At 40.0% G+C, this 27,971-nt stretch overlaps 1 protein-coding gene and 1 pseudogene across 3 annotated transcripts; one reads left to right on the forward strand and one right to left on the reverse strand.

The window, feature by feature from the left end:
• The first annotated feature begins 4 nt into the window (after positions 1–4).
• Positions 5–27,971, forward strand: PRDM4 (PR/SET domain 4). Of its 3 annotated transcripts, none has more exons than XR_013389176.1 (12): positions 5–139; positions 338–603; positions 6,157–6,290; positions 8,117–8,302; positions 10,126–10,920; positions 15,480–15,629; positions 17,017–17,135; positions 18,539–18,624; positions 19,230–19,357; positions 19,989–20,303; positions 20,526–20,698; positions 21,460–21,600. XR_013389176.1 is itself a non-coding variant. In XM_077914746.1 (12 exons), exons 2-12 carry the CDS (start codon positions 593–595, stop codon positions 26,576–26,578), a joined length of 2,406 nt encoding a protein of 801 aa, XP_077770872.1. In that variant the 5' UTR covers positions 7–139; positions 338–592; the 3' UTR covers positions 26,579–27,971. The 3 variants fall into 3 exon arrangements, 2 of the variants coding, with proteins under 2 accessions (XP_077770873.1, XP_077770872.1); XM_077914746.1 differs by lacking the exon at positions 20,526–20,698 and adding an exon at positions 26,266–27,971 and having other exon boundaries at positions 7–139; positions 21,460–21,628; XM_077914747.1 differs by lacking the exons at positions 19,989–20,303; positions 20,526–20,698 and adding an exon at positions 26,266–27,971 and having other exon boundaries at positions 6–139; positions 21,460–21,628.
• On the reverse strand, positions 4,671–6,501 carry LOC144323834 (non-selective voltage-gated ion channel VDAC2 pseudogene; annotated as a pseudogene).

Raw genomic sequence — 27,971 nt, forward strand, 5'->3', positions numbered from 1 at the left:
GCCGGGCCGGGCGGGGAACCTTAGGCCAGCGGCCCCCGGGGCGCGGGGGTGAGCGGGCGGGGAGGGCCCGAGGCGAGCTCTGCCCGGATGAGGAACAAAGCGGTGGGGCAGGCGCGCGCGCCCCCCGCGCGGCCGGCAGGTGGGCTGCGCTCGGGCCCGGCCGGGGCGGGGCGGGGCGAGGGCGGCGGGGCCTGCGGACCCCACGCCGGCGGGCGGGCGAGTCAGCCGGCCGGCCCGGGAGGCGGCGTTCGCTGCGCCCGGGCTCTCGGGGGCCCGGCCCGGGGACGGGGACTGCATCCTCCCCTGTTTAGGTGACCGCCCTTGGCCTTCCCCCCAGGTTGGGCAGGTCCCTCCCGAAGCTTCTGGAGGAAGAGCCCCGGGTGCCCCCCGGCATGCCCCATCTCGCGGCGGGGTGCGCGGCCGCTGGCCCCAGGGACAAGTTGGGCGGCCCCGGGCGGCCGCGGGGCCGAGCGGCCGCGCCTGTGCAGCGGTTGTGAGCAAGATGCGGTAGCACGTGACCCTGGAACGCAGACCCTGATGCCGGTTCCCCGCCACCCGTGTGTTCCTTTCTCTGACGCTTGGCCCCAAGCAGATGCATCACAGGTGAGTACTTGGGCTCCGCGCCCGTGACATCTTTGGAAAACGTTTAGCAAGCGAGAGTTCAGAGTGCCTTTCCTTGGTGCCAAGGGGGAAGTTGCAGCGCAGGTGCGATTTGCAAATGGGTTTAAGCCCCAAAGGGACCAAGAAATCCAGACACCAGAGTTGGATTGAATATACTCTCATTCAGCCAAATTTACTCCAAATGTGAATAGCCAAATCCATATAGCCACACGTTGATTGTTGGCTCATTGACATGTTTTTCCCTATGCCTTTGAGTTATTTGAACGTTTAGTATTTTGATCTGGATTCCAGGGTGTATTTTTAGCTTAGCACCATGCTTCCACCTTGAATTTTGCTGGTTGCCCTATGGCTCGGATGGTAATGTGCAGAAATTAAGTTGTTAGTTTTGCAGGTAGAAATTATTAGTTTTGCAGATTTCATGATGTTTCAAGTACTTAATGATAACCATGCCAGTGCAGAAATATGCCAGATAGTTACACTTGGCTGTTCTTTGGGGCCCTTTCATAGGCTCTATGTTTAGGATGAGGAAGGTAAATTCATTGAAGTTGCTGAAACTGTCCATTGCATTTTGCAAAGTGGCTGCGTTTCAGTTAGCTTCTAATATGCCTTTTTTTTTTTTTTTTTTTTTCATGAGAGACCCAGAGGCAGAGACATAAGCAGAGGGAGAAGCAGGCCTCCTGTGGGGAGCCTGATGCAGGACTCACTCCCAGGACCCCGGGATTATGACCTGAGCCAAAGGCAGATGCTCAACCACTGAGCCACCCAAGCGCCCCCTAATATGCCATTCTGGAAAGAAGTTAGAAGACTCAAGAAAGTCATTAAGATCAGCAACTGGCAAATGATTTATTCGTAGGTTAGTTAGAAACACACACAGAAAGTGTAGAAGTGTGAAGGAAGTGGTTTTACCAGGAATGAGGAGGGAAGAAGAGAGAGGTAGGTTGGTGTCTTGATTTTGGCCCTCCTTCCAAGATTGCTTCCCAGAAACCCATATGAGAAAGGTAGGTAGAACAGAATCGCACTTTAGAATGAGAGTGTCTCATGAGGATCATATTGTAAATTCCCTTCATCTGCTTTCTCTCTCTGAGATTCTAGTTACCTTTGGTTTATGGCTGCTGAGGTCATCACATTTTAGTGACTCACTACAAAGCAGAAATCTGCTGAGCCTCTCACATTAAACTCTGGTTTGAACTGGTTTGAGAAGGCCTAGGAGTCAACCTAGAAACACCATTTTGATTTTTATGTGGAGATTAGGTACACAGATTAATACTCAGGAATTTTTATAATGAGATTTGAAGCTAGATTTTTAGGTGTACTTTAAGAAAATTATTGTAACCCATTTGTTGTGGGTCATTACTGCTCTAGTGGTTGTAGAGTTCTAGTTACATTTGGAGCCATAAAAAGTTACAGGAAAAGTCTGTTTTTAACCAGCCCATGTGTAGAAACTTGCAAGATTAAGTTAGCTGTTGTCTCTTTAGGCTATAAGGATTTTTTCATTCTTTTATAGCGTAAATACTGCTGTTAATGTGCTGTCCTTCGTAGGTATACCTCGTTTGTCTTTTGCCTCTTTAGTAAGATTGAAAATGCATTGCTCCATCCAAAGCAGATGTTTCAGAGTGCCTATTCTCTACTGTTGGCTTTGTTCATTTTATTAATGTCTGAGAGTTTAGTTTTATGAGATACCTGGCCTGGGGTAAGATTAAAGCCTGTGAATGTAGAATAATGCAGGAACAGGTCTATGTGGGACTTTAAACACAACCCACAATATAAATATACAGCTCCTAATTACTGGAACTATGTAAAAGGCAAAATGGTTCTATTAGTGTAACTGTCTTTCTAATTATAGTTAAAAGCTTGAGTTTTTTTTTTCTTTTTTTTTTAAGATTTTATTTATTTATTCATGAGAGAGAGAGAGAGAGGGAGAAGCAGGCTCCATGCAGGGAGCCCGATGTAGGACTCGATCCCGGGTCTGCAGGATCAGGCTCCGGGCTGAAGGCGGCGCTAAACCGCTGAGCCACCGGGGCTGCCCAAGTTTTTTTTATTGTAGTTGTCCTACAGCGTTATATTGATTTCAGGTCTTGATATTTAATGTTATGTTAGTTTCAGGTGCACAACATAGTGATTCAGCTTAGGTTTCTTAAATTGGCAGACCTGGATTTAAGTCCCAACTTTGCCACTTGTTATGTAATCTTGGGTTAAGTTTCTTAGCCTCTCTGTTTTCTCATCTCTAAAATGGGATCAAGAATAGTACCTACCTCACTTACAAGGATTAGGTGAAATAATTACATGTAAATCACTTAGGTCAGTGCCTAACACATGTAGTAAGGGAGTAGTAAGTATGAGCTATTACTATTTTCAGGTTTATTGGTGGCTGATACTGCCATTTTTCAAATGAAAAACCTATTTAGGTTTGCTCTCAATGCTAGGGAATGTGTAAATCCATTTGATTCCTCTTCTCCTTTACTCTTCCCATGTACACAGACACAGAAGAACTTGCATTACTGTTCCCTATACTTATTCTCAGTATAAGGAGTAGAGGTTTTTGTTTTTTTTTTTTTAAGATTTTTAAAGATTTTATTTATTTGAGAGAAAGCACACATGAGCATGAGCAGGCAGAGGGACGAAGGGAGAGGGAGATGCAGATGGCTACTGAGCAAGGAGTTGGACCCTGAGCTTGATCCCAGGACCCCAACATCATGACCTGAGCCCAAGGCAGATGCTTAACCAGGTCTTTAGTGACCTTTGGATAACCTATTGACTAGCCTCTTGAAATTATAATGTTTATAGTATGGTAGTCTCTAATTTTTTTTTTTTTTTAAGATTTTGTTTATTACGAGAGACAGAGAGAGAGAGGCAGAGACATAGGCAGAGGGAGAAGCAGGCTCCCTGCAGGGAGCCCAAAGTGGGACTCGCTCCCAGGACTTCAGGATCACACCCTAAGCCGAAGGCAGACACTTAACCCCTGAGCCACCCAGGTGTCCCATCTCTAAATTTTGATATAGGAACTAATAGTTATTTGATAGCCTCCAATAACGTCTTGTTCAAACCACTGTTATTCTGATAACATTATTAATGACAATGTAACGTAGATTGCATAGAAAGGGCGATTCTCAGATTTTTTGGCTTGACAAAAATGGTCTAGGTTTAAAAAAAAAGATTTGATGTATAGAAAAACGTTTTGGCAGTGTTTTGCAGTATGATCTGTGCTATGATTTGGGGCATAGAACATGTCTCTGAGCCTGGTTTCCTCATTTATTTTGAAGACTTGGTGAGAGAATATGAAGTAAATTTTTATAAAGTATGTGTAGCAAAGCTTACATAATAACCTATTTGGTGGCTATTAAGATTTCTATACAGAATTTTATTTATTTATTTTTAAGATATTTTATTTATTTATTGAAGACAGACACAGATAGAGAGGCAGAGACACAGGCAGAGGGAGAAGCAGGCTCCACGCAGGGAGCCTGACGTGGGACTGGATCCTGGGTCTCCAGGATCACACGCTGGGCTGAAGGCGGCGCCAAACTGCTAGGCCATCAGGGCTGCCCTCTATACAGAATTTTAATAAAATCTAATCCATGAAGGAAATATGGTGCTTCTTCACACCATTAATAATTGAATTCAGACCCACTATTGCTGTAACTCTTAGTAAAAAGAATTAGTAAAAATTATTTTGAGTGGGTTAAAACAAACTGTATACAGAGGTCTGGTTTGAAGTAATAGACCATTTGCATAAAATACTGTGAAAGAAAACTTGGATGATTTGAAACAAACTCTGCCATATGCTCTAAGAATTGCACTTTTCTTCAGGCAGTGTACATAGGGTTTGGAACAAAACCCCTGAGTTAAGTCCTTTTCTGTTTTGTGACATTGACTGAATTAATGTCTTTGAATCCTAGTTTCCTGATCAGTAGAAAGAATAACTCTATCTTAGAGAACTGTGAGCATAATAAAAATTAAGTAGTAGTTAGTCAGCTCCCATTTCCCTCCCCCGATCTTTTCAGGCTCTTCAATAACTTCTTTTTTTTTTTTTTTTTACTTGGAGTCATTAATTATGTATACTTGTTTTTATTCATAATCTGTAATGTCTGGGGATACCAAAAGTAATTCTAATGATGGCCAAATTTAACAGAAATTTTTTAACCTCATCTTAAAACTTCCACTGATCCTTCTGGTTCAATGGCAATTTTCAATGTTAATAGGAACATAACAAACATGCACACAATTACACAGTTTTCATAAAGGTCTATTTCATTATTGGTGGGTAGCGCATTTAACAGTTAAATATATTTAAATAATGTATAGGTGACTGGAGGACTGCAGTATTGGTAACTAGATAACCAATTTAACTAGAAACCAGCTAACAAGTAACTGTCTAAATATTTAAAATACAGCTCTTGTTCAGATCATCCTTTGTTTTGATCACCTTCTTGGGGGAGGGAGGGGGGGAAGCCTGCTGGTCACACTGGAAATATATTAAGGCCAAATCCTCTGATAACCATTCCCAGAGGTTTCTTTCAGCTGGATTAAGCCTCCAACTCCAGGGCAAGCCCAAGTTTGTGGCCTCCAGCATTAATGCTCTTCCCATCTACCAGGGTAGACAGTGTAAGCTTGACACCAGGCCTCAGAGTCTGAGTGTAGCCCACTCCAGTTAAACTAGAGTTGTTGACTTTTGCCTGATGTCCAAGCAAGGTTTACTGAAGTATCAAGATCTTCACATACTTTCTGATTAAATTGATCCTCCAAATTCTATCCTGTCATTGACATTAGTGTGTAGTTGGAAGTCCCCAGTCCTGTAGCCTACTGCAAAGTTATGTCTTGTCAGCTTTGATTTGGCACTGTCAAAAGTCATCTGGTAGCCAGCAAGCCATAACCAAAGACGGCTGAACCATGGATTGCAGGTCCAGCAAAATCAAAGTCAACGTCACAACCAAGGTTTATACACTCCCGCTTGTAAGAAGGCTTGATTTTACTATTTTTCTTTCCTGTGTTTGGTGAAAAGATGGTATCAAATGTCAGTTTCAAACCTTGACAGATCTAGTCTTCAATTGCGATTTCTGTTCCCAGAGTGTTATCGGTGTTCCACTTTTCTGTGAAAGTCAGGCCATACTCACACCATTTATATCTGGTCTCCAAGGTTCCAGTAACTTTACCAGTGTCTGTATTAGATAAACCAGACGTTGAGAATTCCACACCACTGCATGACTTTGTTTTCACATCCAGTTTCACCAACCCAAAACCAAATCCTTTGTTGAAAATATCTCTGGCAGCCTTGCCAAGGTCAACATAGGATGGAGGAACACACATTGGCTGCGCACAGCTCTGCCCGTAGGTCGCCATGGTGAGGCCACAGGAAGGGGTGATCTGGTGGTCTCCTGAGTGGAGCCGCTACCACCGCTCCACTCGCAGCTCCAGCTGCTGGGCTTGCTCAGGGTCAGGCTGCAGCTACCCTGGCTGGAGGGCAGTTACTCTTCAGTAACTTAAATGGAATCACTGAGGTAAGATTTTGCCTAATGGGTCATGTGTGCTCTTTCTTAGGATGAATGAAATGAACCTGAGCCCAGTGGGGATGGAGCAGCTGACTTCATCCTCTGTGAGCAATGCCTTGCCAGTCTCAGGGAGTCATCTAGGGTTGGCTGCCTCACCCACTCACAATGCCATCCCTGCCCCAGGTGAGTAGTAAGGGAGAGCCACTGAATTTCAATACTTAATTGCATTATCAGTTCTTGGTGGAGCCTAAAGGGAGACAGAGCCCCTTTAAGAGTGTAAAGGAGAAGCCCAGCAGGTCTGAGCAACAGTTCCACATGTGGCAGCATCATGGAAGAAATGTTTTTGTGGACTACTGGAGTTGTAGTGGATAGGAGTAGCAGTTTTTTTTATTAGTCCTCTTGTGGGGTTGGTGGCCTTTATCTAGAGATGTAATTGACTTGGCATTTTATCTAGGTTTATCTGTTCATCTGGTTCACATCTTTAGCACTCTGTCCCTGGGTTAATAGAAGAGAATGAAAGTTATTCTACCAACTGTTCCCAGAAAGTAAGAGCGCTTGAGCTTCATTTTTTATTACCTCTGAAATTGGCAACAACTGCAAATACACCAGGCTTAAAATTAAAAGAGGAGGTACCAGAGATCTCCTCTGTGGAAATGCTGTTAGCCTCCGTACTCAGAAATAGTATAGAAAAAGCTCTCATTTTCCTCCATCACTGTACTTTAAAAAACTTTTATTTATTTTCTTTTTCTTTTGGAAGAGAAAAGAGATAAGCTATTGACTCTTAATGATCTATGGCATTGTAATGTATTGGACTTTATTTTTTAAGGTTTTATTTATTTATTTGTGAGAAAGGGAGATATCACAGGGAGAGGGAGAAGCAGGCTCCCTGCTGAGCACAGAGCCTGACATAAGGCTGGATCCCAGGATCCTGAGATCATGACCTGAGCCAAAAGCAGATGCTTAACCAACTGAGCCACTCAGGTGCTCCTGTATTGGACTTTCTTTATCACAATTTGAGTTAATGGAGATGCCTGTCTGTGGAGCATGTGATCTTGATTTCAAGATTGTACATTTGAGTCCCATGTTGAATGTAGAGATTACTTAATAAAATTTTTTAAAAAATGTTTAAGGGTGTTTTAAATCTTTAATTTGTTTAAATAGTTCTCTGTAGGGATTACCTGCTTAGTTACTAAAATGCAGCAGCTGAATAAATTCATCTACACTAGGGTCTCTACCTTCTTTTCAGGTGTCCAAAAGAAATTTAAAAAAACTTATTAGTAAACTCATTTGATTATCTCTTAGGCATTCCTTTTAGTGAACACTCTTGTTAAGGAGTAAAGGCCTATTAAAAAATATTGCCACTGGCAAAAATAATGCAAATTAGCACTGTCCAAGTTTGTGAGTATTCATTGCTATACTTAGGCATAGTAAGAGTCACTTTGACACTTTGCAAGTATAATCAAAGATAAATATCTAAAATTTAACTTTTTTAAATTATGAAATATAGGAAATACACAAAAGAGTACATGAAAGTATATTTGTGCAGTTTTGCATTTACCTTCCAAGTATAAGCATATCTTTGAATTTTTAAAAAGCAAAACATTCTCACCATGTAAAATGGGAAATACAAATAATACAGGAAAAGAATTCGTAATATCATTACTCAGAGACCACTCCTGTGAACTTTGGTATTTTTTCCCATTATTTTTATCTCTATATGATTTGTTCTCTTAAACTGTATTTAAACTAGTTTTTTAATTGTAATGTTTTAATACTTAAAAGCAATACAGACAACTGGAAGATCAGCTTGACCATTTTAAAACTAACTTAACTCCCTTTAGACCTATTTCTGGATATTTGCACAATACTGTCTATGGAGATAAGGGGCTACTAGGTGAGATTTTCCCCCCCATATGTAGAAACCTCCCAAAGAGTTTAGCTAGTGATTATAGAAAGAGTTTTTAAGTACTTACTTTCTTTTAATTGAGAAAAAAAAAATTTTTTTGTAGGCCTGCCAGTGGCAATTCCAAACCTGGGTCCCTCCCTGAGCTCTTTGCCTTCTGCTTTGTCTCTAATGCTCCCAATGGGTATTGGGGATCGAGGGGTGATGTGCGGGTTACCCGAAAGAAACTACACCCTACCTCCACCACCGTACCCCCACCTGGAGAGCAGTTACTTCAGAACCATTCTACCTGGTAAGTAGTACAGTTATTTGGAACATTAGAAGAAAGCCTCCTCTTAACCTCCTTTCTTGAAGACTTGAATAACACTTTTTTCTGTTTTTCAGTATTGGATATTAATATCTAGGTGGGAAAAAATATTTTTGTACCTTTCCTCTTACAATGTACAGATAACACATTATTAATATAACAGTTAGACTAAGTTTTATTTATTAAGGGTGCTTAAGCAATTTTTCTCCTTCTTTCCTCCAGTATTTCCTTGATTCAGTTTTTATAATTCTGCAGTTGTAATTCCTATCAACCATATATCCTGTTAGTGTCATTATTATAAATTCAAGTTTATAGGTTAAGTTTATTGATATTTTTGTTCTAAATATTTATTTTAGAAAATTTAGCAAATAGGGAGGAGAACCACTCATACATAGTTCCATCGTCCATCTTTTTGATGTACTTCCCTCCTTTTATCTCAGTGTATAGTTTTTTAATATTTTTCATAATTAAGACTATACTTTCTATATGATTGTGTATCCTTTTCCACTTTATATTTTTCTTTCCTTTTTTTTTTTTTTTTTTAAGATTTTGTTTATTTATTCATGAGAGACAGGCAGAGACATAGGCAGAGGGAGAAGCAGGCTCCCTGTGGGGAGCCTGATGGGAATCCCCATCCTAGGACCTCAGGATCACGCTCTGAGCTGAAAGCAGACGCTCAACCACTGAGCCACCCAGGTGTCCCTACTTCATTTTTTTCTGTAGTTATTTTCCATAACTGCTGCATGGTTTTCATAATTATTATTTTTAATGCTGCATTATAGTCTTCTGAATGGATATTCCATGGTTTATTTATAATCAATCTTTATTGTTGGACAGTTTGGTTTTTCTAGGTTCTTATTACAGGAATGTCTTTGTATATAATATCTATAAAATGCATTTAGGGAAGATTATCCTCAGTGGAATTTCTTGTGCAAGAGCACATGAATGTCTTTTGGGTTCTTAATATATATACTTTCCAAGGAAGTTTTAGTAATTTTCATTCCCACTGGCAATGCAGCAGGTACCATTTCACCATATCCTTACAAGCATGTATATTCAAGTATTTCTTTTGGTTTTAATAAAGCAGATTCGATTGTGACTTTGTTTTGAATGGAATGTAATATGCTATGATAGTTTAATAACTTAAAACTTAGTTATATTTCTTTTTTATTTTTACTTTTTTTCAAAGATTTTATTTATTCATGAGAGACATACAGAGAGGCAGAGACATAGGTAGAGGGAGAAGCAGGTTCCCAGTGGGGAGCCCGATGTGGAACTCGATCCCAGAACCCCAGGATGCCCGAGCCAAAGGCAGATAGGTACTCAACCACTGAGCCACGTAGGCATCCCTGGAAGATCTGCTTTTAAATCATTTTACCTTTTAATTTTTATAAAACAAATTTCAGCATCTTGGGTCTCAGGAATTCCAACTATGTATATATTAAAGGCATCATTTAAATGCTTAATTTCCATGGACTTCAAAGGAACATAGTTAATCTTTTATAGTGTCTGAGTTTCACAGGGATAATCTTTTATAGTGTCTGAGTTTCACAGGGAAAACTGAATTATGGTATATGTATGTTGCTATTTATAAGGTATATATATCAATTTAACCAAATAAGTAAGTAGAAGATTCTTTTATCGTCTATTTATGTTGCTGTTTTTATAAAGTATATCAGTTAAGCCAGAGAAGTAGGTAAGAGATTAATCTAGTTATTTGTAAGGAAAATAGTTTCTAGCATTTGGAATTTCTTATATTTAATGCTGTACTAAAAAATCTCTGATATCTCATCTTTTCCCTTTCCCAGGCATTTTATCTTATTTAGCTGACAGACCACCTCCTCAGTATATACACCCTAACTCTATAAATGTTGATGGTAATACAGCACTGTCTATCGCCAATAACGCTTCAGCTCTAGATCCCTATCAGTCCAGTGGAAATGTTGGATTGGAGCCAGGCATTGTTTCAATAGACTCTCGCTCTGTGAATACACATGGTGCCCAAAGTCTTCATCCCAGTGATGGCCACGAGGTGGCCTTGGACACAACAATCACTATGGAGAACGTCTCTAGGGTTACCAGCCCAATCTCTACAGATGGAATGGCAGAAGAACTTACGATGGATGGTGTTGCAGGCGAGCATTCCCAGATCCCAAATGGCTCCAGAAGTCATGAACCTTTGTCTGTTGATTCTGTGAGCAGCAATCTTGCAGCAGACACTGTAGGACATGGTGGTGTGATACCCATTCATGGGAATGGCCTGGAGCTCCCTGTGGTCATGGAGACGGACCACATTGCAAGTCGGGTCAACGGGATGTCTGACAGTGCCCTCAGTGACTCCATTCACACCGTGGCCATGAGCACCAACTCTGTAAGCGTGGCACTCTCTACCTCACACAACCTCGCCTCCCTAGAATCTGTTTCCCTCCATGAAGTTGGCCTAAGCCTAGAACCTGTGGCTGTCTCCTCCATCACCCAGGAGGTTGCTATGGGGACAGGTCATGTAGATGTATCTTCAGACAGTCTTTCTTTTGTACCACCTTCACTGCAAATGGAAGACTCCAATTCAAACAAGGAAAATATGGCAACCTTGTTTACAATTTGTGAGTGTATTTAGCCTTTTTCTTTTGGAAATATTGGTAGAAAGGGTCATCATCTCTAATAGATTTAGTCCAAAGTCACGTGTTAGGGAAGCATAGAAAGTAAATTTTGGAATTTTTCTTTGTGTATTGTGCTTTATTAATGTGCCTTTTCCTCCAGCTGAATGACATACAGACATTTTGTTGGTTCTTAAGTATTCTAAAATAAGGAAACCAGGGTCATTTCCTTCTGTATTTTACAGATAAGGTCAGACCAATATATTCATGATATTTCCCTGGGTTTCAGAAATAGAGTTATTATAGAAGTAAACTTCAGTGAGGTAGTCTGTGTTTCATGCTCAGTGAGGTAGTCTGTGTGTCATGCTGTGTGCTTTGTCAATATAAGATAAATTTATTAGATGATATGTACTATCTTATCCCCATGGAAAAAATGTCGGTTGATACGAACACAGTTTTTATTTTTGCTCAGAATGCATGTAAATTACTATAGTTGGACATGTAAGAATTCTTTTTATGGGGCAGTGGTAACAAAAAGCAGTGTAAAGACTGTTCATTTGTTGGTGTTACTACATGCTTCATTCATGCAGGAAACGTGTCGAGTGCTTTACTCTGTGCTAGAGGCAGGGTAGAAAACAGTCTGTGAGAGATGACACATGCCTTTAAAGAGCTTATGTCTGATGGGAGGCATAGGCAAGTAAACAAGCTATCGTAATACAACATAAGTGGGAAGATGGGATTAAATATTAGGTTTAAGAGAGCCTAAAGCGGAGCATCTAACCAAGCCATGGAAGGAATAGAGAAGAGTTACCAGGGGAGGCAGTGCATATGTTAGTTAGCACAGACTTGAAGGACAAGAAAGATGTTGGTAGCTGAGTATCAGGAAGAACAGTGTCCCAGACAGGAGTTGGCACCTGTAAGTACCTAGGACTAAAAAAATTTTGCATGCTTCAGAATTGCTGAAGCATAGTATGTAGGTGATGAGAAAGAAGTAGGAGCCAGAACCCAAAGGGTCTTCTGAGAAGTCAGTGGTCTTAACGAGTGCAATTTGGGATGGGGGCTCTGTTGCAAAAGTGAGACGAGTAGGCAGGTAAGGAAGATGATGCCAAAATTTAAGTGGAAGGTGATTTTCTAACCTGGAGTTGAGGTGATGTTGAGGAAAGTGGGGAGTATTTACAAAAAACTTAGTAGAGCTTGCCAATTAAAGTTGGGGGAGAGAAGGGTGAAGGAGATATCCCCTGGTTTCTGGCATGGGAAACTAGGTGGAGAGTGGTACTACTTCTTAGGATAATGAATGGTGGAGGAGGCCTCTTTTTTTTTTTTTTTGAGGAGCTGGTTTCAGACATGTTGATTTCAGTGTCTATAAAATACCCAATAGAGTTTTTTTTTTTAAGATTTTATTTATTTGACAGAACACAAGGGGGGGAGGGGCATAGGAAGGAGGAGGAGACTCCCCATAGAGCAGGGAGCCAGTGACCATGACCTGAGCCCAAGGCAGATGCTTAACCAACTGAGCCACCCAGCCATGCCTCAATAGAGATGTCTAATGAGAATTTTAATCTGGAGCACAGAGATCTGTCTGCAAATACTCAGGGATCCTCAGCATTAGAATGTCAATCATAGCCATGGAAGTGGGGTAAAATTATCTCCTAGTGAGAGTGTGGAGTATAAGAGAGGGTAGAGGAAGAGCTTCCAAAGTAGACTGAACAGGAGGGTCAGAAAAGTAGGACAAAGCTTCTGGTGCCTCAGAAGCCAAGCAGTGAGGAGAACTTTTATGTTAAACTTTTAAAGTCTGAAATCAATAATTTAAAAATATTTTAATTTAGGGATGATTAATGGAGGCTCATTAACTCAGCAGAGGATAAGAGAGGCCTAAATAAGCCTGTTGATTCTTTTTTAAGTGGTCATGTGGAATCTTGCTCCTGTGTGTGTGTGTTTTAAAGATTTTATTTATTTATTCATGAGAGACAGAGAGAGAGAGGCAGAGACACAGGCAGAGGGAGAAGCAGGCTCCTTGCAGGGAACCCAACGTGGGACTCCATCCTGGGTCTCCAGGATCATACCCCGGGCTGCAGGTGGAGCTAAACTGCTGTGCCACCAGGGCTGCCCTCCTGTGTGTGTTTTTTAAAAAATGAGATAGAATTCACATACACATTTTAAAGTGTACAATTTCGTAGTTTTTTTGTATACTGACAAAGTTGTGTAACAATCACCACTATCTAATTTCAAAGCATTAACACCCTGTAAAGATACCCCACTAGCAGTTGCTCATCATTCCTGCCCTTCCAACTCCCTTCCCTCCCTGCCACGGTCCTCAGGCAACCACTAATCTACTTTCTATCTATAGATTCACCTGTCCTGGACACTTCATATAATGGAAACATATGATATGTGGCCTTTGTGATTTGCTTCTTTCCCTTAGGACAATGTTGTCATATTTCATTCGTGTTGTAGCAGGTGTCAGTGCTTCATTCCTCTTTATGGCTGTATAATAATATTCCATTGTTTGAATATACCACATTTTGTTTATCCACCTTTCACTTATGAACATTTGGTTTCTCCTTTGGCTATTATGAATACTGCTGTGTGAACATTCATGTACAAGTTTTTGTATGTACATATGTTTAAGTCTCTTAGATATATATTTAGGAATGGAATTACTCTGTATTTAACTTTTTGAGGAAATGTTAGAGTTTTCTGAAGTGATTGCACCATTTTCAATTCTCATCAATGTGTGAGCGTTCCAGTTTCTCCACATCTTTTAAACACTTTTTCTGTTATCCATCTTACCAACTGTGAAGTGGCATCTCATTGTGGTTTAGATTTTTTTGTTTGTTTTTTTTTTAGATTTGGATTATCAGATTGATAATGATGGCAAACCTCTTCCTTTACATGTTCTAATTGGCCATTTGTGTATTTTCGAGAAACCTTTAAAGCATTTTTTGCAGTATGAAATCTGAATCTCCTTTGGAGATTTAGCATAGTTTCTTATTAAGAGCAGTGAACAATCAGCTCTCACTAGGTATAGGGGATCTCTAATCTGATATTCAAAGTATTTTTAGTCAAGTAATGGTTGAAGTAAGATACTATTTCTGCTTTGCCTAAATATGAAAATGTACTGATATTTTATGTCATTTAATGAGAAATGTTCAATAATTAGGAAAAAAAGATACTTAGATGTCTTTGGTTCTGAGGTTGATGTATTCCATCTGTTTTGTGGATGAATTTGGAAAGTTTGAACATAATCATTGACTGATAGGGTCATGGGTGCTATTCCTTAACAGAAATGAAGCAGATTTATGGACAGGGATACTCATGAGCTTCTAAAAGTGAAGTTACAGTAACCAGGGGATCCCTGGGTGGCTCAGCAGTTTAGCACCTGCCTTCAGCCCAGGGCGTGATCCTGGAGTCCCAGGATTGAGTCCCACTACAGGCTCCCTGCGTGGAGCCTGCTTCTCTCTCTGCCTGTGTCTCTGCCTCTGTCTCTGTGTCTCTCATGAAGATATAAATAAAATCTTAAAAAAAAAAAAAAGTTACAGTAACCATAGACAGCAGTATATATAAAGACAGCACCCTTTCTGACAATGCAAAAAGACTATATGAACAGTAAGAAATTAAAAGTCTTAAATACTGCAAGAATATGACTACCTACTGTCCCTAAGAGCATTTGTTTTTTTGTTTTTTTTTTTGTCTTAAGAATCTGTCATCAAACCTGGGCAGCCAGTTTGTTCATAATGAAGCAAAAGTTGGCAGTCATGCACCTAGCTCTGACTCTTTAGATTTTATTTATGCAGGAGAGACACAGAGGTAGAGACACAGGTAGAGGGAGAAGCAGGCTCCATGCAGGGAGCCCGATGTGGGACTCGATCCCAGGACTTGAGGATCACACCCTGGGCCGAAGGCAGGTGCTAAGCCGCTGAGCCACCCAGGGATTCCCCCTAGCTCTGACTCTTGACCTATATTGTCATCTCTGTTTTGGCTTTGTATGATGGCATTTCAACTCCTATTTGCTCATATAGTTTGGTAGAATTGGAATCTTAGGACTTTAGGTACCTTATCTAAAAGTATTAGGTATCTACTTAATGTAAAGAACACTACTCTTTTTTTAAGATTTTATTTATTTATTCATGAGAGACAGAGGCAGAAACATAGAGGGAGAAGCAGGCTCCCCATGGGAGCCCAATGCAGGACTCAGTCCCAGGACCCCAGGATTGTGACCTGAGCTGAAGGCAGACATTCAACCACACTTGAGCCACCCAGGTGCCCCAAGAACACTGTACTTTTTTTTTTCTTGAATTTAATATACTGTTACTTTTTGATCAGTCTCTTCTGGACTGAAACAGTAAAATTGTTCTGTGAGATTTGATCTGCTCTTACTGGAAAGAGATGTAAGAGTGGGATATGTATCTTAGTGTAAGAAAGTGATTCTTTGACAGAGTATTTTTACTAGAACTTTGCTTCTTACTAGTTACACTTTAGTAATTAGCATTTAAATAAAAAAGCAGGTGGTACTTTAGGCTGCTTGAACTAATGCCATTTCTGTGTCTCAAATTTCCTACCCACAGGGTGCACTCTCTGTGACCGAGCCTATCCCTCAGACTGCCCCGATCATGGACCAGTGACTTTTGTTCCTGACACTCCAATAGAGAGCAGAGCAAGGCTTTCTCTCCCAAAGCAGCTTGTCCTCCGCCAGTCAGTGGTTGGAGCAGAAGTTGGTAAGAATCTTGGAAGCATAAAACCCCATCTCTTCTCTTCTTCCTTTGTAGGGGAGAGTTCTAAAAGTGGATTCATATGTGCTTGATTCAAAAGTCAATTGACAGCTCAAGATTTATCTTTCTAGGAACATTTGACCAGTGATAGCAATAAATCAAGTTGAAAATTTATTGAGAAATAAATAAATTAAATAAATTTATTTATTCATAAATAAATTTAATGAATAAATAAATAAAATCTTTAAAAAAAATGAATAAAGGAGAAAATCTTGGCCTGAGTCTGAAGACTTCTCTTCTTGGCTGTATTATTCTCTAATGATTATGACAAAACAGTCCTTGAAACTTGTTTCTTTTATCAGAGAATTCATCACTGATAACGCTTTGTCACAAAAGGGTTGTCTAATACTCCTTAGGAAAAAGGAATAAGAAACATAGACTGCCAGAGTTTGGTTATCCAGATTTAAATTTACAATCGTTTCTGAATTACTGTGCCATTTCTTTGTCGATATTAAGCTGGGTTTATTATTTTTTCAGCTGTAGTTTGGGTATGAGTCAGTTGAAAACATTAAAATAGCTTAGATAATATTGAGCAATGCTTTAAGCACAGATGCTTGAAGTTTGATTTACTCTGTAGTAATTATATTTTTATAATTGAGTTACATCCTGTAAGTCTTTTTTATGTATTAACTCTGAAATAACACTTGGAGGGACTTGATTTGGTTCCTTCTGTGTAACACTGGGTTTAGGTATTTCTTTCTTTCTTTCTTTTTTTTTTTTTTTTAAAGATTTTATTTATTCATGAGGGACCAGAGAGAGAGGCAGAGACATAGGCAGAGGGAGAAGCAGGCTCCATGCAGGGAGCCCAACACGGGACTTGATCCCTGGACTCCAGGATCAAGCCCTGAGCCGAAGGCAGACACTCAACCACTGAGCCATTCATGCGTCCCAAGGGTTTAGGGATTTCTGATACTGCTTCTTACTCTGCACTTTTCTTTTTTCTTTTTTTTTTTTTCCCATGAGAGACACAGAGAGAGGCAGAGATACAGGCAGAGGCAGAAGCAGGCTCCTTTTGGGGAGCCCAATGCAGGACTCGATTCCCAGACTGGGATCATGCCCTGAGCTGAAGGCAGACACTCAACCACTGAGCCATCCATGTGTTCCTTAACTCTGTGCATTTCTTCTGAGCCCCATTTAATCTGATCATTACATTTTCTGTATTTATGGGATAGAACCCATAAGACTGTAGCTACATCACAGGAGTGCTGGAATAGCCATAGTTCTTAGGTTCACTGAATATTAAGATTCTTTAAATGAGCTAAGCCACTCTGTCTTGTGTATCCTGTTAGATGCTTAATCATTGATTGGGTAGTTGATGTCTTTTCACTGATAGGAGTGTGGACTGGAGAAACCATTCCCGTGCGGACTTGCTTTGGGCCTTTAATTGGCCAACAGAGCCACTCCATGGAAGTAGCAGAATGGACAGACAAGGCAGTCAACCATATCTGGAAGGTCAGTGTTCATGAAGCTTTTCTCTGGCTTTTGGATGTTTTTATTATAGTGAGGTAGTTAAAAGTGATGTAAAAGCAAAACTGGCTAAATTTCTATGGTGTCATTCACCTGGCATTTATTTAACATTATATCCTTTCTGTTCTTTGTAGCCAAATTCTAATATTTAGCAAAACACCAGCTACTAAACTTAGAAAAGAAACTGCTTTTAGTCTTCCTTTTGTTAGATAATCCAGCGATTCCTCATTTTGATTTTTTGAGGCAGCTGAGGACATGGACTTTGTTTATATGATGAAAGTCTTATTTTGTAATCAAAACATTCCTCAAATAGTTAGGTTGGCAAACAGTTCTGGGATTGGAAGCTAAGATCATTTCTTTAGTTTTCTTTTTTAAAGATTTTACTTGATTTTGAGAGAGAGCGAGAGAGCCAGTGAGCACAAGCTGTGGGGAGAGGGAGAAGCAGACTCCCTGTTGAGCAGGGAGCCTGATGCGGGGCTTGATCCCAAGACCCTGGGATCATGACCTGAGCTGAAGGCAGATACTTAATTGACTGAGCCACCCAGGTGCCCTGGATCATTTTTCTAGTTTTCTAATGGTAAAATTTCAGGAAAATGCAAGGTTTTATATTTTATTTTTTATTTTTTAAAAATTTTTATTTATTTATGATAGTCACACAGAGAGAGAGAGAGAGAGGAGAGAGGCAGAGACCTAGGCCGAGGGAGAAGCAGGCTCCATGCACCGGGAGCCCGACGTGGGATTCAATCCTGGGTCTCCAGGATCGCGCCCTAGGCCAAAGGCAGGCGCTAAACCGCTGCGCCATCCAGGGATCCCAAATGCAAGGTTTTAATGTAAATAGCTATTCGTATAACATATTTATGTAGAGTCACTTGTAGTTAGTAGATTGGAAATGATGTCTGCAAAATTGAAGTGAGAAGAAAGTAGATCTTGTGATCATTGGAAAGGTAAGGTGCTGCCAGCATTGGGGACATGAGTTTTGGTATCCAAAAAACACAGAAGAATGCCAGGTCCATTAGAAGAAGAATGAGAAGAGATGGTTCTATGACCTTAATGTCTCTTTAGTCACTCATTATCACCAAGTGGTAGGTGATGAAAACAAGTAGACTGTTTTTGTTTTTTCCAGTCAAGCCAAAATGTGAATAATTATGATCAGGGTCATTTTGTACCTCGAGCACTAACTGTTGGTCTCTAGTGGTCTTTATTACATTGCTGGAAATGGGGGCTGGGTGAAATGACAAATGTGTAAGAAGGCAACCATGGAGTTCTGCGCTGACTAGGAAAGCTGTAGCCTACTGTGGAGTAAATGAAACTGTTGCCAGCCTAACTTCAGTAGCACTTTGTATTGCCTGTCAGTTCATTTGACATGTACGTTTGCCTTTTGTTGGCAGATATACCACAATGGTGTCCTAGAATTCTGCATCATCACAACTGATGAAAATGAATGTAATTGGATGATGTTTGTGCGTAAAGCCAGGTAAGAGTAGTCTTGGATGAAGAGATAGTTACGATTTGGATATTTTTAATAGGAAGCTTTGCATAAAATAGAGCAGAGCCAAAGATTCCAGATTATACTGATGTCTGAACAAGACTTCTTACCTTCTTTACTCCAGTAGTTGTTGACTAATGGTGATTATAAATCAAAACAGAAAAAGCTATCCTTTTTAAAAATAGTTTAATCTACCAGTGCAATAGGGAGTAATAGGGTCTTCATTGAATTTGTAAGTGGGTACCTTTTCTCTATATCTGCTATTGGTCAACCATTAGGCCATAAGTTAATTATTATTCAGCTACCTATCTCTGTGTCTTTGTCATATTGCTTTTTTAAAACTTAATTTTATTTAGTTTTCTTCTGTTGATAAGTTCTCTAGTGTTTCTGACTGTAAAGGGGAATCAGCTGATGTACAGAAAAAAGAATTCTGCTTCTATACAAGTCCCTCCTAATACGATAGAGAATTAGAAAAAATGACCCAAAGTAAATAGTTCTCTAAGTTTTCATATAGAATTTTGCTCTAGGGATAGGATGTGTTTAGTATATACCTCAAAATTAATATACTTCATCTATTAAATGTGATAACTTAGGAACCGGGAAGAGCAGAATTTGGTGGCTTATCCCCATGATGGAAAAATCTATTTCTGCACCTCACAGGATATCCCTCCTGAAAATGAACTGCTTTTTTATTACAGCCGGGATTATGCTCAGCAGATTGGTAAGTTACTATAAGACTTGTTTCTCCTGAATCTAGCATAGTAAAAACACCCTGAGGACCAGTAGTAGTTTTGGTAATGACTTACATGTTCACTGAAGTAAATCATATACCTTTGTATAAATAAAAGCAGGATATTATCCCTGTGTTAGAAGGTTACAATCTGTGAGGTTCTTCACAAACTGAATGTTATTGATCATGCAGTATTCATGTGAAAGTTACTTTTGTGGTAAAATTTTGATTTGGGGTATTTGAAGTTCCTGAGGCTACTTTTTTTGAGCCAGTACCATTGTAATTTACGTTCATAAAGAACAGTAATTACGTTCCTTTAATTGACTTAACCTGCATAGTCTTTTTCTTTGCATTGTGTCATGATGACAAGCTATGTTTAAGAGTTTGTATTACAAAAAAAAAAGGTTTTTGCTTAGGAAAGATGTATCATCATCTTCCTTTGTGCCCAACATGCTGTGTGCGATGCGGGGAATAGAGGATTAAACTATACATTTTAGTTTTACAGGTAGTGGGCAAGATGGAAATTTTGGTAGAACGGAGAAGTGTAAGCAGCGTTATTAATATCAAGAACGAGTTTTACAGTTTAAGTACGAGGAGACATTGAGTCATTTTTGTTTTGAAGGTGCTCCCGAACATCCAGATGTGCACCTCTGTAACTGTGGCAAGGAATGCAGTTCCTATACAGAGTTCAAAGCTCACCTTACCAGCCACATCCATACCCATCTTCATAGCCAGGGCCACAGCAGCAGCCATGGGCCGAGCCACAGCAAAGAAAGGAAGTGGAAGTGCTCAATGTGCCCCCAGGCTTTTATCTCTCCTTCCAAACTTCATGTCCACTTTATGGGTCACATGGGTATGAAGCCCCACAAGTGTGATTTCTGTAGCAAGGCTTTTAGTGATCCCAGCAACCTGCGGACCCACCTCAAGATACATACAGGTAAGTTGAATTAGACCATCAAAATGGAATTGTGCAACAATTAGAAATTGCGGTAGTAAAGAAATTGCAGCTAGCTAGTCTTGCAGGTGGAGTTAATACGTGAGAAAATGAATCCATCTGGCTGTCAGCAGGACTTCATTGGGTGATAGATAAGTCTTGGTGCGGTAATTGCACTTCCTCAGAGAGTGTTAGCTCCTGTTATTACGATGTTTCACATTCCAGGTGCTGCCCCCACCATGGTTTGAAGGTGACCGGGAAAATGGACTTAATCGGGAAGTTGATGTATGTGTTTGGCCTGAAAGCAAAAGGAATGCTATAGAAACATTCTGAGCCTTGCAGAGAGCTCATTCTGAGTCACCAGCCAGAGCCTATTTCTCTCCTGTGAATATTGTCCAGTAAATACTGCCAAATTTTGTTTTTTGAGTTTCCATTTACCAGATTCCATGCAAGCTAACCCCTTTCTTTTAGCACTTATTTTTAAAATACATTTACTACAAAATAACTGATGACATTTTAGTCTTCTTGGCTGGGTCATTGGTTCTCCAAATCTTTGAAAGTAAAATTCTTTCTTGTCCTTTTGCATTTAAGACTGGTTACAATGAAGACTATGTAGCCCACAAAACTTAAGATACAGATTACACTTTACAAAAGGTTTGCTAACCTCTGATTTAGAGTAATCTTATTTTTGCATTCTTAGGAAGATTTTATTTCATCTCTGGTTTATGAGGTTGTATGTTTAAAAAAAGAGATAACGATAAATGTAGGTTGTAATAGTATGTTTTGCTCTATACACAAATGATATAATTCATGAGGTTTTTAAAAACATAATTGAATTAGGTTGGTTGCTAGGATTAGAAGTAATTTTTTTTTTAATTTTATATCATGAGCTATAAACACTAAAAGAATATGTATAGATATTTAGTTAAGTGGTCCTAGAAGGAGGTCAGATTTATTAGCTTCACTGGCTTTTGTTGAAGAACATAAATTTGTTTTCTCTGACTGGTTCTAGATAGATAGATAGCCCTAGAAAGTGATGTGCCAATTATCAGTTCTGTTTCAATCCTGCCTCTGCCACATACCCATACATGTGTCTGTTCACCTTGAGAATGCTAGTGATTGATTTATTCACAGTATGGCAATTTGGATTAATGTGCAGGTCAGAAGAACTACAGATGTACTTTGTGTGACAAGTCTTTCACCCAGAAGGCTCACCTAGAGTCCCACATGGTTATCCATACGGGTGAGAAGAATCTCAAGTGTGATTACTGTGACAAGTTGTTTATGCGGAGGCAGGACCTCAAGCAGCATGTGCTCATCCACACACAGTAAGTTACCCACAACCACTGTGCTTTCTAGGTTGGTAAACTTGAGTGCTTGCAAGTGCTGACTCATCATCTTCTCCACCTTTGCACCCTGGTAGCCACTTCCTGTGTTCATTCTGAGCAAAGCAGAGGTTGGAAATCTTTAAGTTTTTGGTTTTATCCTGGAATATTTCATTTGTTTGCTTTATTCTTCTTCTTTTCACTTCTCTCTGTATTTTTTTTCCAACATATAATCTCATTTAGTTTAACAAATAGTTTTTAAGTACCTCCTTGATGCCCAGCATTATGCCAAGTGGCAAAAATATAGAAATGAAAAGATATGAATCTTGTCTTTAAAGAGGTCAAAGTCTGATAAGAGAGGCAGAACAGTAAAGCGCTACCATACCATGTTACAATTAGAGTGAGCATTGGATCCTGAGAGGTTGTGCCAAGAGCATCACAGACCTGGCCAGGGTGTCCTGGAAAAGCTTCCTGGTAGTCTGAGCTAAGTTTTTTTTTTTTTTTTTTTTTTTTTTGAGCTAAGTATTAAGGAAGATAAATTAGAATTATTCAGGGAGGCAAAAAAAGGGTAAGGAGTGGGAATAGTATTCTAGACATATTTAGAAACACACATAAGAAAAAAAAAGAAAGAAACATAAGGACTGTGGAGCACAAGTGGTTCTTTACAGTTTAGAGCATAGTGTGCATGTGCAAACGATGGAGAGAGAGGTGACAGTGAAGTCCTGAATTTTTTCTTTTTTTAATTAATTAATTTATTTATTTATGATAGTCACACACACAGAGAGAGAGAGAGGCAGAGACATAGGCAGAGGAAGAAGCAAGCTCCATGCACTGGGAGCCCGACGTGGGACTCGATCCCAGGTCTCCAGGATCGCGCCCTGGGCCAAAGGCAGGCGCCAAACCGCTGCGCCACCCAGGGATCCCGAAGTCCTGAATCTTTTATCCAACTAGGAAACTTAAGTTTCATTCTAGAAATAATGGGGAGCCCCTGAAAGATTTTCCCTCCCCATGTAGCAGGTACTCTGGTGGCTGTGTATGTTAATTATGGTAAAAAAAAAAAAAAAAAAAACACACATAACATAAAATTTACCATCTTAATCATTTCTAAATTTTATTTATTTATTTTTAGAGATGGGGAGGTGGGTGGAGGGAAGGGCAAAGAGAGAATCTCAAGCAGGCTCCACACCTAGCACAGAGCTCAACGTGGGGCTCCATCTCCCAACCCTGAGATCATGACCTGAGCTGAAATCAAGAGCCACCCAGATACCTCATTGTCTTAGCAATTTTTAAATATACTGTTCAATAATGTTAAGTGTATTCACACTCTTGTACAAATATTGAAGGAGTTTAAGGAAGGGGATGTCATGGTGAGATGTCCATTTTATAAAGATTACTCTGGCAGCAGGACAGGATGATTGAAGGAGAAGGTCACATTGGGAGATCCATGAAGAATTTATTGCATGAATCCAAGTGTAATTAAATGTCTGGGCTGTGTTAGTTATATAGTGGTAAAGAGAAAAGAACATTTTGTGGTCCTGAGCTTTTATTTAGCAAATGTTAGAAGAGGGAGAAGACATTAGCTTGTATTATGGGGGTAGTGTTTAGAAAGTCATGTTCAATGGAAACTTGATATTATTGTAAGGTTTAGTTAAGTACTTCGCTTTGATTTTAGCTCTTTTTTCTGATTCTTAATCAAATGCAACCTAAGGAATGCATTAGTTGGCTCAGTTGGTTGAGCATCCAACTCTTGGTTTCGACTCAGATGATGATCTCATGGGTCATGGCGAGCACTACTTGGGGCTGCCCACTCAGCGGGGTGTCTGCTTCTCTCCTTCCTCCTCTCCCTCTGTCCCTCTCCCTGCTCTTGTGTGCTACTCTCTTTCTCTCAAGTAAATAAATCAGTCTTTTAAAAATGCAATCTGAAACACTAAAACATCCAAGAAGTTTGGATCTACATTTGTAATTGCTAAAGTGACTTTTTAAAGTCTTCATGAAGTAGCTTCATTATTAGTGTAAAAATTTAAAAGTTAGATGTACGAATTTTAAAATACTGTATAGAATTGTATATCATTAGAGGTGAAAGAGCTCTCTGGGATCATTTAGTCCAGCTGATTATGTTAGTCAGCTTGAGCTGCCATAACAAAATACGTTTTGGAGATTGGAAATCCAAGGTCAGGGTGTTAGTATGATTGGATTCTGATGAGGGCCGCCTTCCTAGCTTGCAGATAGCTACTTTCTTTCTGTGTCCCTACATGGGGAGAGAGCAGGTGAGTTCTGGTCTGTCTGCCTTTTCTTGTGACACTTATCCCATATTGGGGGGGTGGGGGGTCAGTCTTAATGACTTTATCTAAATCTAAGTACTTCCCATAGGCCCCACTTCTAAATCTCATGATGTTGTGGTTTAGGTCTGCAACATGTGAATTTGTTGGGGAGTGTGGCACACATTCAACCTATGGCACTGCTTATAATAATCCCTTGAAAAATGTGGAAAACAATTGGTGCCAGAGCCCTACCTCCAGAGATTCTAATTTAGCTGGTTAGGGGTATAGCCCTGGCCTTGGTATTTTTTAAAGGCTCCCCAAATGACTCTTGTCCAGCTAGGGTTAGGAGTTACTGAGTACCTCAAATGAAAGACTTGTTTCTATAGTATCTCTGTCAAGTGGTTGTATAGTTTCTTCTAGAATACCACACAACTGATTTAGTTTTGAAGAAAAAATTTGCTTGAATCAGCTTATGTCAAGCTCTATCCATTCATTCTACACATGCCTCTAGAATGATGCATGTAAGTTTAATGTATCTTAAACTCATAGCGTTTCATACTTATGAATTGCTATCATGTTCCCTTTAAGCCTTCTTTTCATCAGGCTTCATGTCCCTAATTTCTGCAGCTTTCCCTCTTATCACCTGATTTCAGATTTGGTACCCAGAAGTGAGCGTAGTATTCCAGATATGATCTATCCTGTGCTTAATGAATGGAGTTATTTTCTTCTTCTTTTTTTTTTTTTTTAAATTTTATTTATTTATTCGAGAGAGAGACAGAGACACAGGCAGAGGGAGAAGCAGGCTCCATGCAGGGAGCCTGACATGGGACTCGATCCCTGGTCTTCAGGATCACGCTGTGGGCTGGAAGTGGCACTAAACTGCTGAGCCACCAGGGCTGCCCATTATTTTCTTCTTTGACCTTGACTTTCTCTTCTTTCAAGTGATGCCTAAATTTGCACTTGAATTTTCTATAGCCATTTCACAGCATAATGCAAAATAAATTATTTTGAGGTTAGCGGTATAATTGTTTCTCTCCATTGGGGTTGAGAATTGGCTTTATCAGGTATTCACCAATGAAAACAATTCTCTTAAATGTGGATCTGGACTTTTTGTCACAAGGATGAAACATCGTAACCCTCTTTGCCAAACTCCCATGGGGTAAAGAGATTTTAGACTATCAAGGCTTTAACCTAATGTGTAAGTCATTTATAATTAAAAAGCACTCTTCAGGGACGCCTGGGTGGCTCAGCGGTTAAGCGTCTGCCTTCAGCCCAGGGTGTGATCCTGGAGACCCAGGTTCGAGTGCCACGTCGGGGTTCCTGCATGGAGCCTGCTTCTCCCTCTGCCTCTGCCTATGTCTCTGCCTCTCTTTCTGTGTGTGTCTCATGAATGAATGAATGAATGAATGAATGAATAAATAAATAAAATCTTTTAAAAAAAGCACTATTCACTCAAAATATTTTTTTAAGATTTATTTATTTTATTTATTTATTTTTTTAATTTTATTTTTTTTAATTTTTTTTTTTTTTTTTTTTTTTAATTTATGATAGTCACAGAGAGAGAGAGAGAGAGAGGCAGAGACATAGGCAGAGGGAGAAGCAGGCTCCATGCACCGGGAGCCTGATGTGGGATTCGATCCTGGGTCTCCAGGATCGCGCCCTGGGCCAAAGGCAGGCGCCAAACCGCTGCGCCACCCAGGGATCCCGATTTATTTATTTTAGAGAGACAAAGAGCAGTGTGGGGAAGGGCAGAGAAAATCTCAAACAGACTCCCCACTGAGCATAGAGTCAGACATGGGGTTCAGTCCTATGACCCTGAGATCATGACCTTAGCCAAAATCAAGAGTCGGATGCTTAACTGACTGCCATGCAGGTGCCCTCACTCAAAATATTTTTGAATGAGACTGTGTGTCCTACGGAGATCATAGGTAAGATTTTGAGATGTTTGTTTTTTTACCTTTTGACATTTCAAAATGGTATAGTAGTATTGAAATTCATTTTGTTTATCCGCTTGGGAAAAAGCCCAGCTATAGCCCTAAAGCCAAATGCAGGAGAAATTCCTCTCGCATGTTTAAGGAGATAAATGCTTTTATGTCCTATAAAAAAAAGTCTGAATTGAGGGGAGCCTAGGTTGCTCAGTCAGTTAAGCATCTGACTTGATCTCAGTTCAGGTCTTGATCCTCAGGGTCATGTATTCAAGCTCCCATTCGGCTCCATACTGGGCATGAAGCCTACTTTAAAAAAAAAAAAAAAAAAAAGTCTGATTCTAGAGAGATAGAGCTCCTCTGACAAAGACCTGAGGTTGTCAAAAATAAGTGTGTGCCTTACTTATCATTTGTAACCCCAAATCTAATGTTTTTTTTCTTGTGTTCCTCTTAGAGAACGCCAGATCAAGTGTCCCAAGTGTGATAAGCTGTTCTTGAGAACAAATCACTTGAAGAAACATCTTAATTCTCACGAAGGAAAACGGGATTATGTCTGTGAAAAATGTACAAAGGCTTATCTTACCAAATATCATCTCACCCGCCACCTGAAAACCTGCAAAGGTCCCACTTCCAGTTCATCAGCACAAGAAGAGGAAGAAGAGGATGACTCAGAAGAGGAAGAACTAGCAGACTCTGTGGGGACAGAAGACTGTCGGATTAACAATGCTGTGTATTCAGCAGATGAGTCTCTCTCAGCACATAAATAAAAGCCAACTATTTTGGATGGAAAATGCAAAAGGGAAAAACATATACAACCAGTTACCCACTTTGGTGATTTTTATATATAATGGTTTCTGATTTTCTTCCTGTCAACAGTCAAAGCAAACTGAATGGAGGCAGATAAAGCACTTATAGAAGAATATCCTAATGAAAACACTTTAGAACAGATGGGGAAAAGAGAGCAGGGAACCTAATTTTAAGCGCTATATGAGGAGGAAAGTGTTAGCTTTTGAAGTCTGTTCCTTATTTATACAATGAACTAGGTGATGCATTTATACCTGAGTCAGAGCTATCCTCTGCCCAAACAAATGAGATTTATTTTAAATTCTTTCATTGTTGCATTTTCCTCCCAGCCCTATGACGTGGTAGCATTCTAAACTTGGTCCCTGCCTCATAGTCATCCCGATTGCTAATAGTAGTTCTGGAGCTGTGTTTTATGTAGACTGTTGTGACTCAAGTCATCTCAGATGGATTGGAACACAGCAATGTAAGCTTGTTACTTTGACTTCAGCTGACAAGTTTAAAGCACCACCTGCCTTAATCTCTCTTGGCTACTTGGGAGTTTAGGGTAGATCTTGCTTCCCAAGATTTCAGCAGATGCCTAGAGGGTAGATGAAAAAAGGACCAGCCAGGCAACAGGCAATGGTGGATGAAAGAAAAGGAGAGACACCAGGGCCACTGTTCAAAAAAAGCTTTGATGGAAGCCAGGTTGAGACACATGGTTATTGTTCTTTAAAATCTTTGTAGGTTTAGACATGTCTCTCTCTGACTCCAGTAAAGCCTCCAGAAAAAGGGGACCTGGAAGTGTAGTGAGTCAAATAATGCCTGCTTAGTTGTCTCCTGTCAACAAGCACATGTGGACTCAGGTGGCAAAGTGGTACCTTGGATCATGGAAAGGAGGGAATGATCCTTTGTATCTGGCCTATCCTACAAAGAATACACCATTAAATGTTGGCAACTCAGAATGACAAATGATTTCAATCACATTGGTGCATTTGCAGGGTCAGACCTTCTCAGTTGTCTGATGAAGGATCTCATCAGTTACGCATGGTGGGTGCCAACAGATTTCAAAGGTATAGAAGGCTTAATGTTCACCACATGGGTGTGTTTTCAGGGTCCCAGCTTAGTTAATTCATCCATCCGTCTGGTCTTTCACCTGGTCTCACATGTATATCCTGCTTTTAGCAAGAAGCGGACACATCCTTGAAATGATGGTTGATGGAACATGCTCCTGCTCTTTGGTGCAACCTCTGGGCTGGAGAAGAGAGGACTCTGGTGGGAGGGTTTTGCTGCTAATGTATTTATGGAATGAATGTATTTCATTCAAATCTGTATTCCTCTAGGAAGGATTAAAATAAAGACCTTTTTTTAAATACAGGA

Source organism: Canis aureus, chromosome 11 (genome assembly GCF_053574225.1).
Source record: "Canis aureus isolate CA01 chromosome 11, VMU_Caureus_v.1.0, whole genome shotgun sequence".
Taxonomy (NCBI): Eukaryota; Metazoa; Chordata; class Mammalia; order Carnivora; family Canidae; genus Canis; species Canis aureus.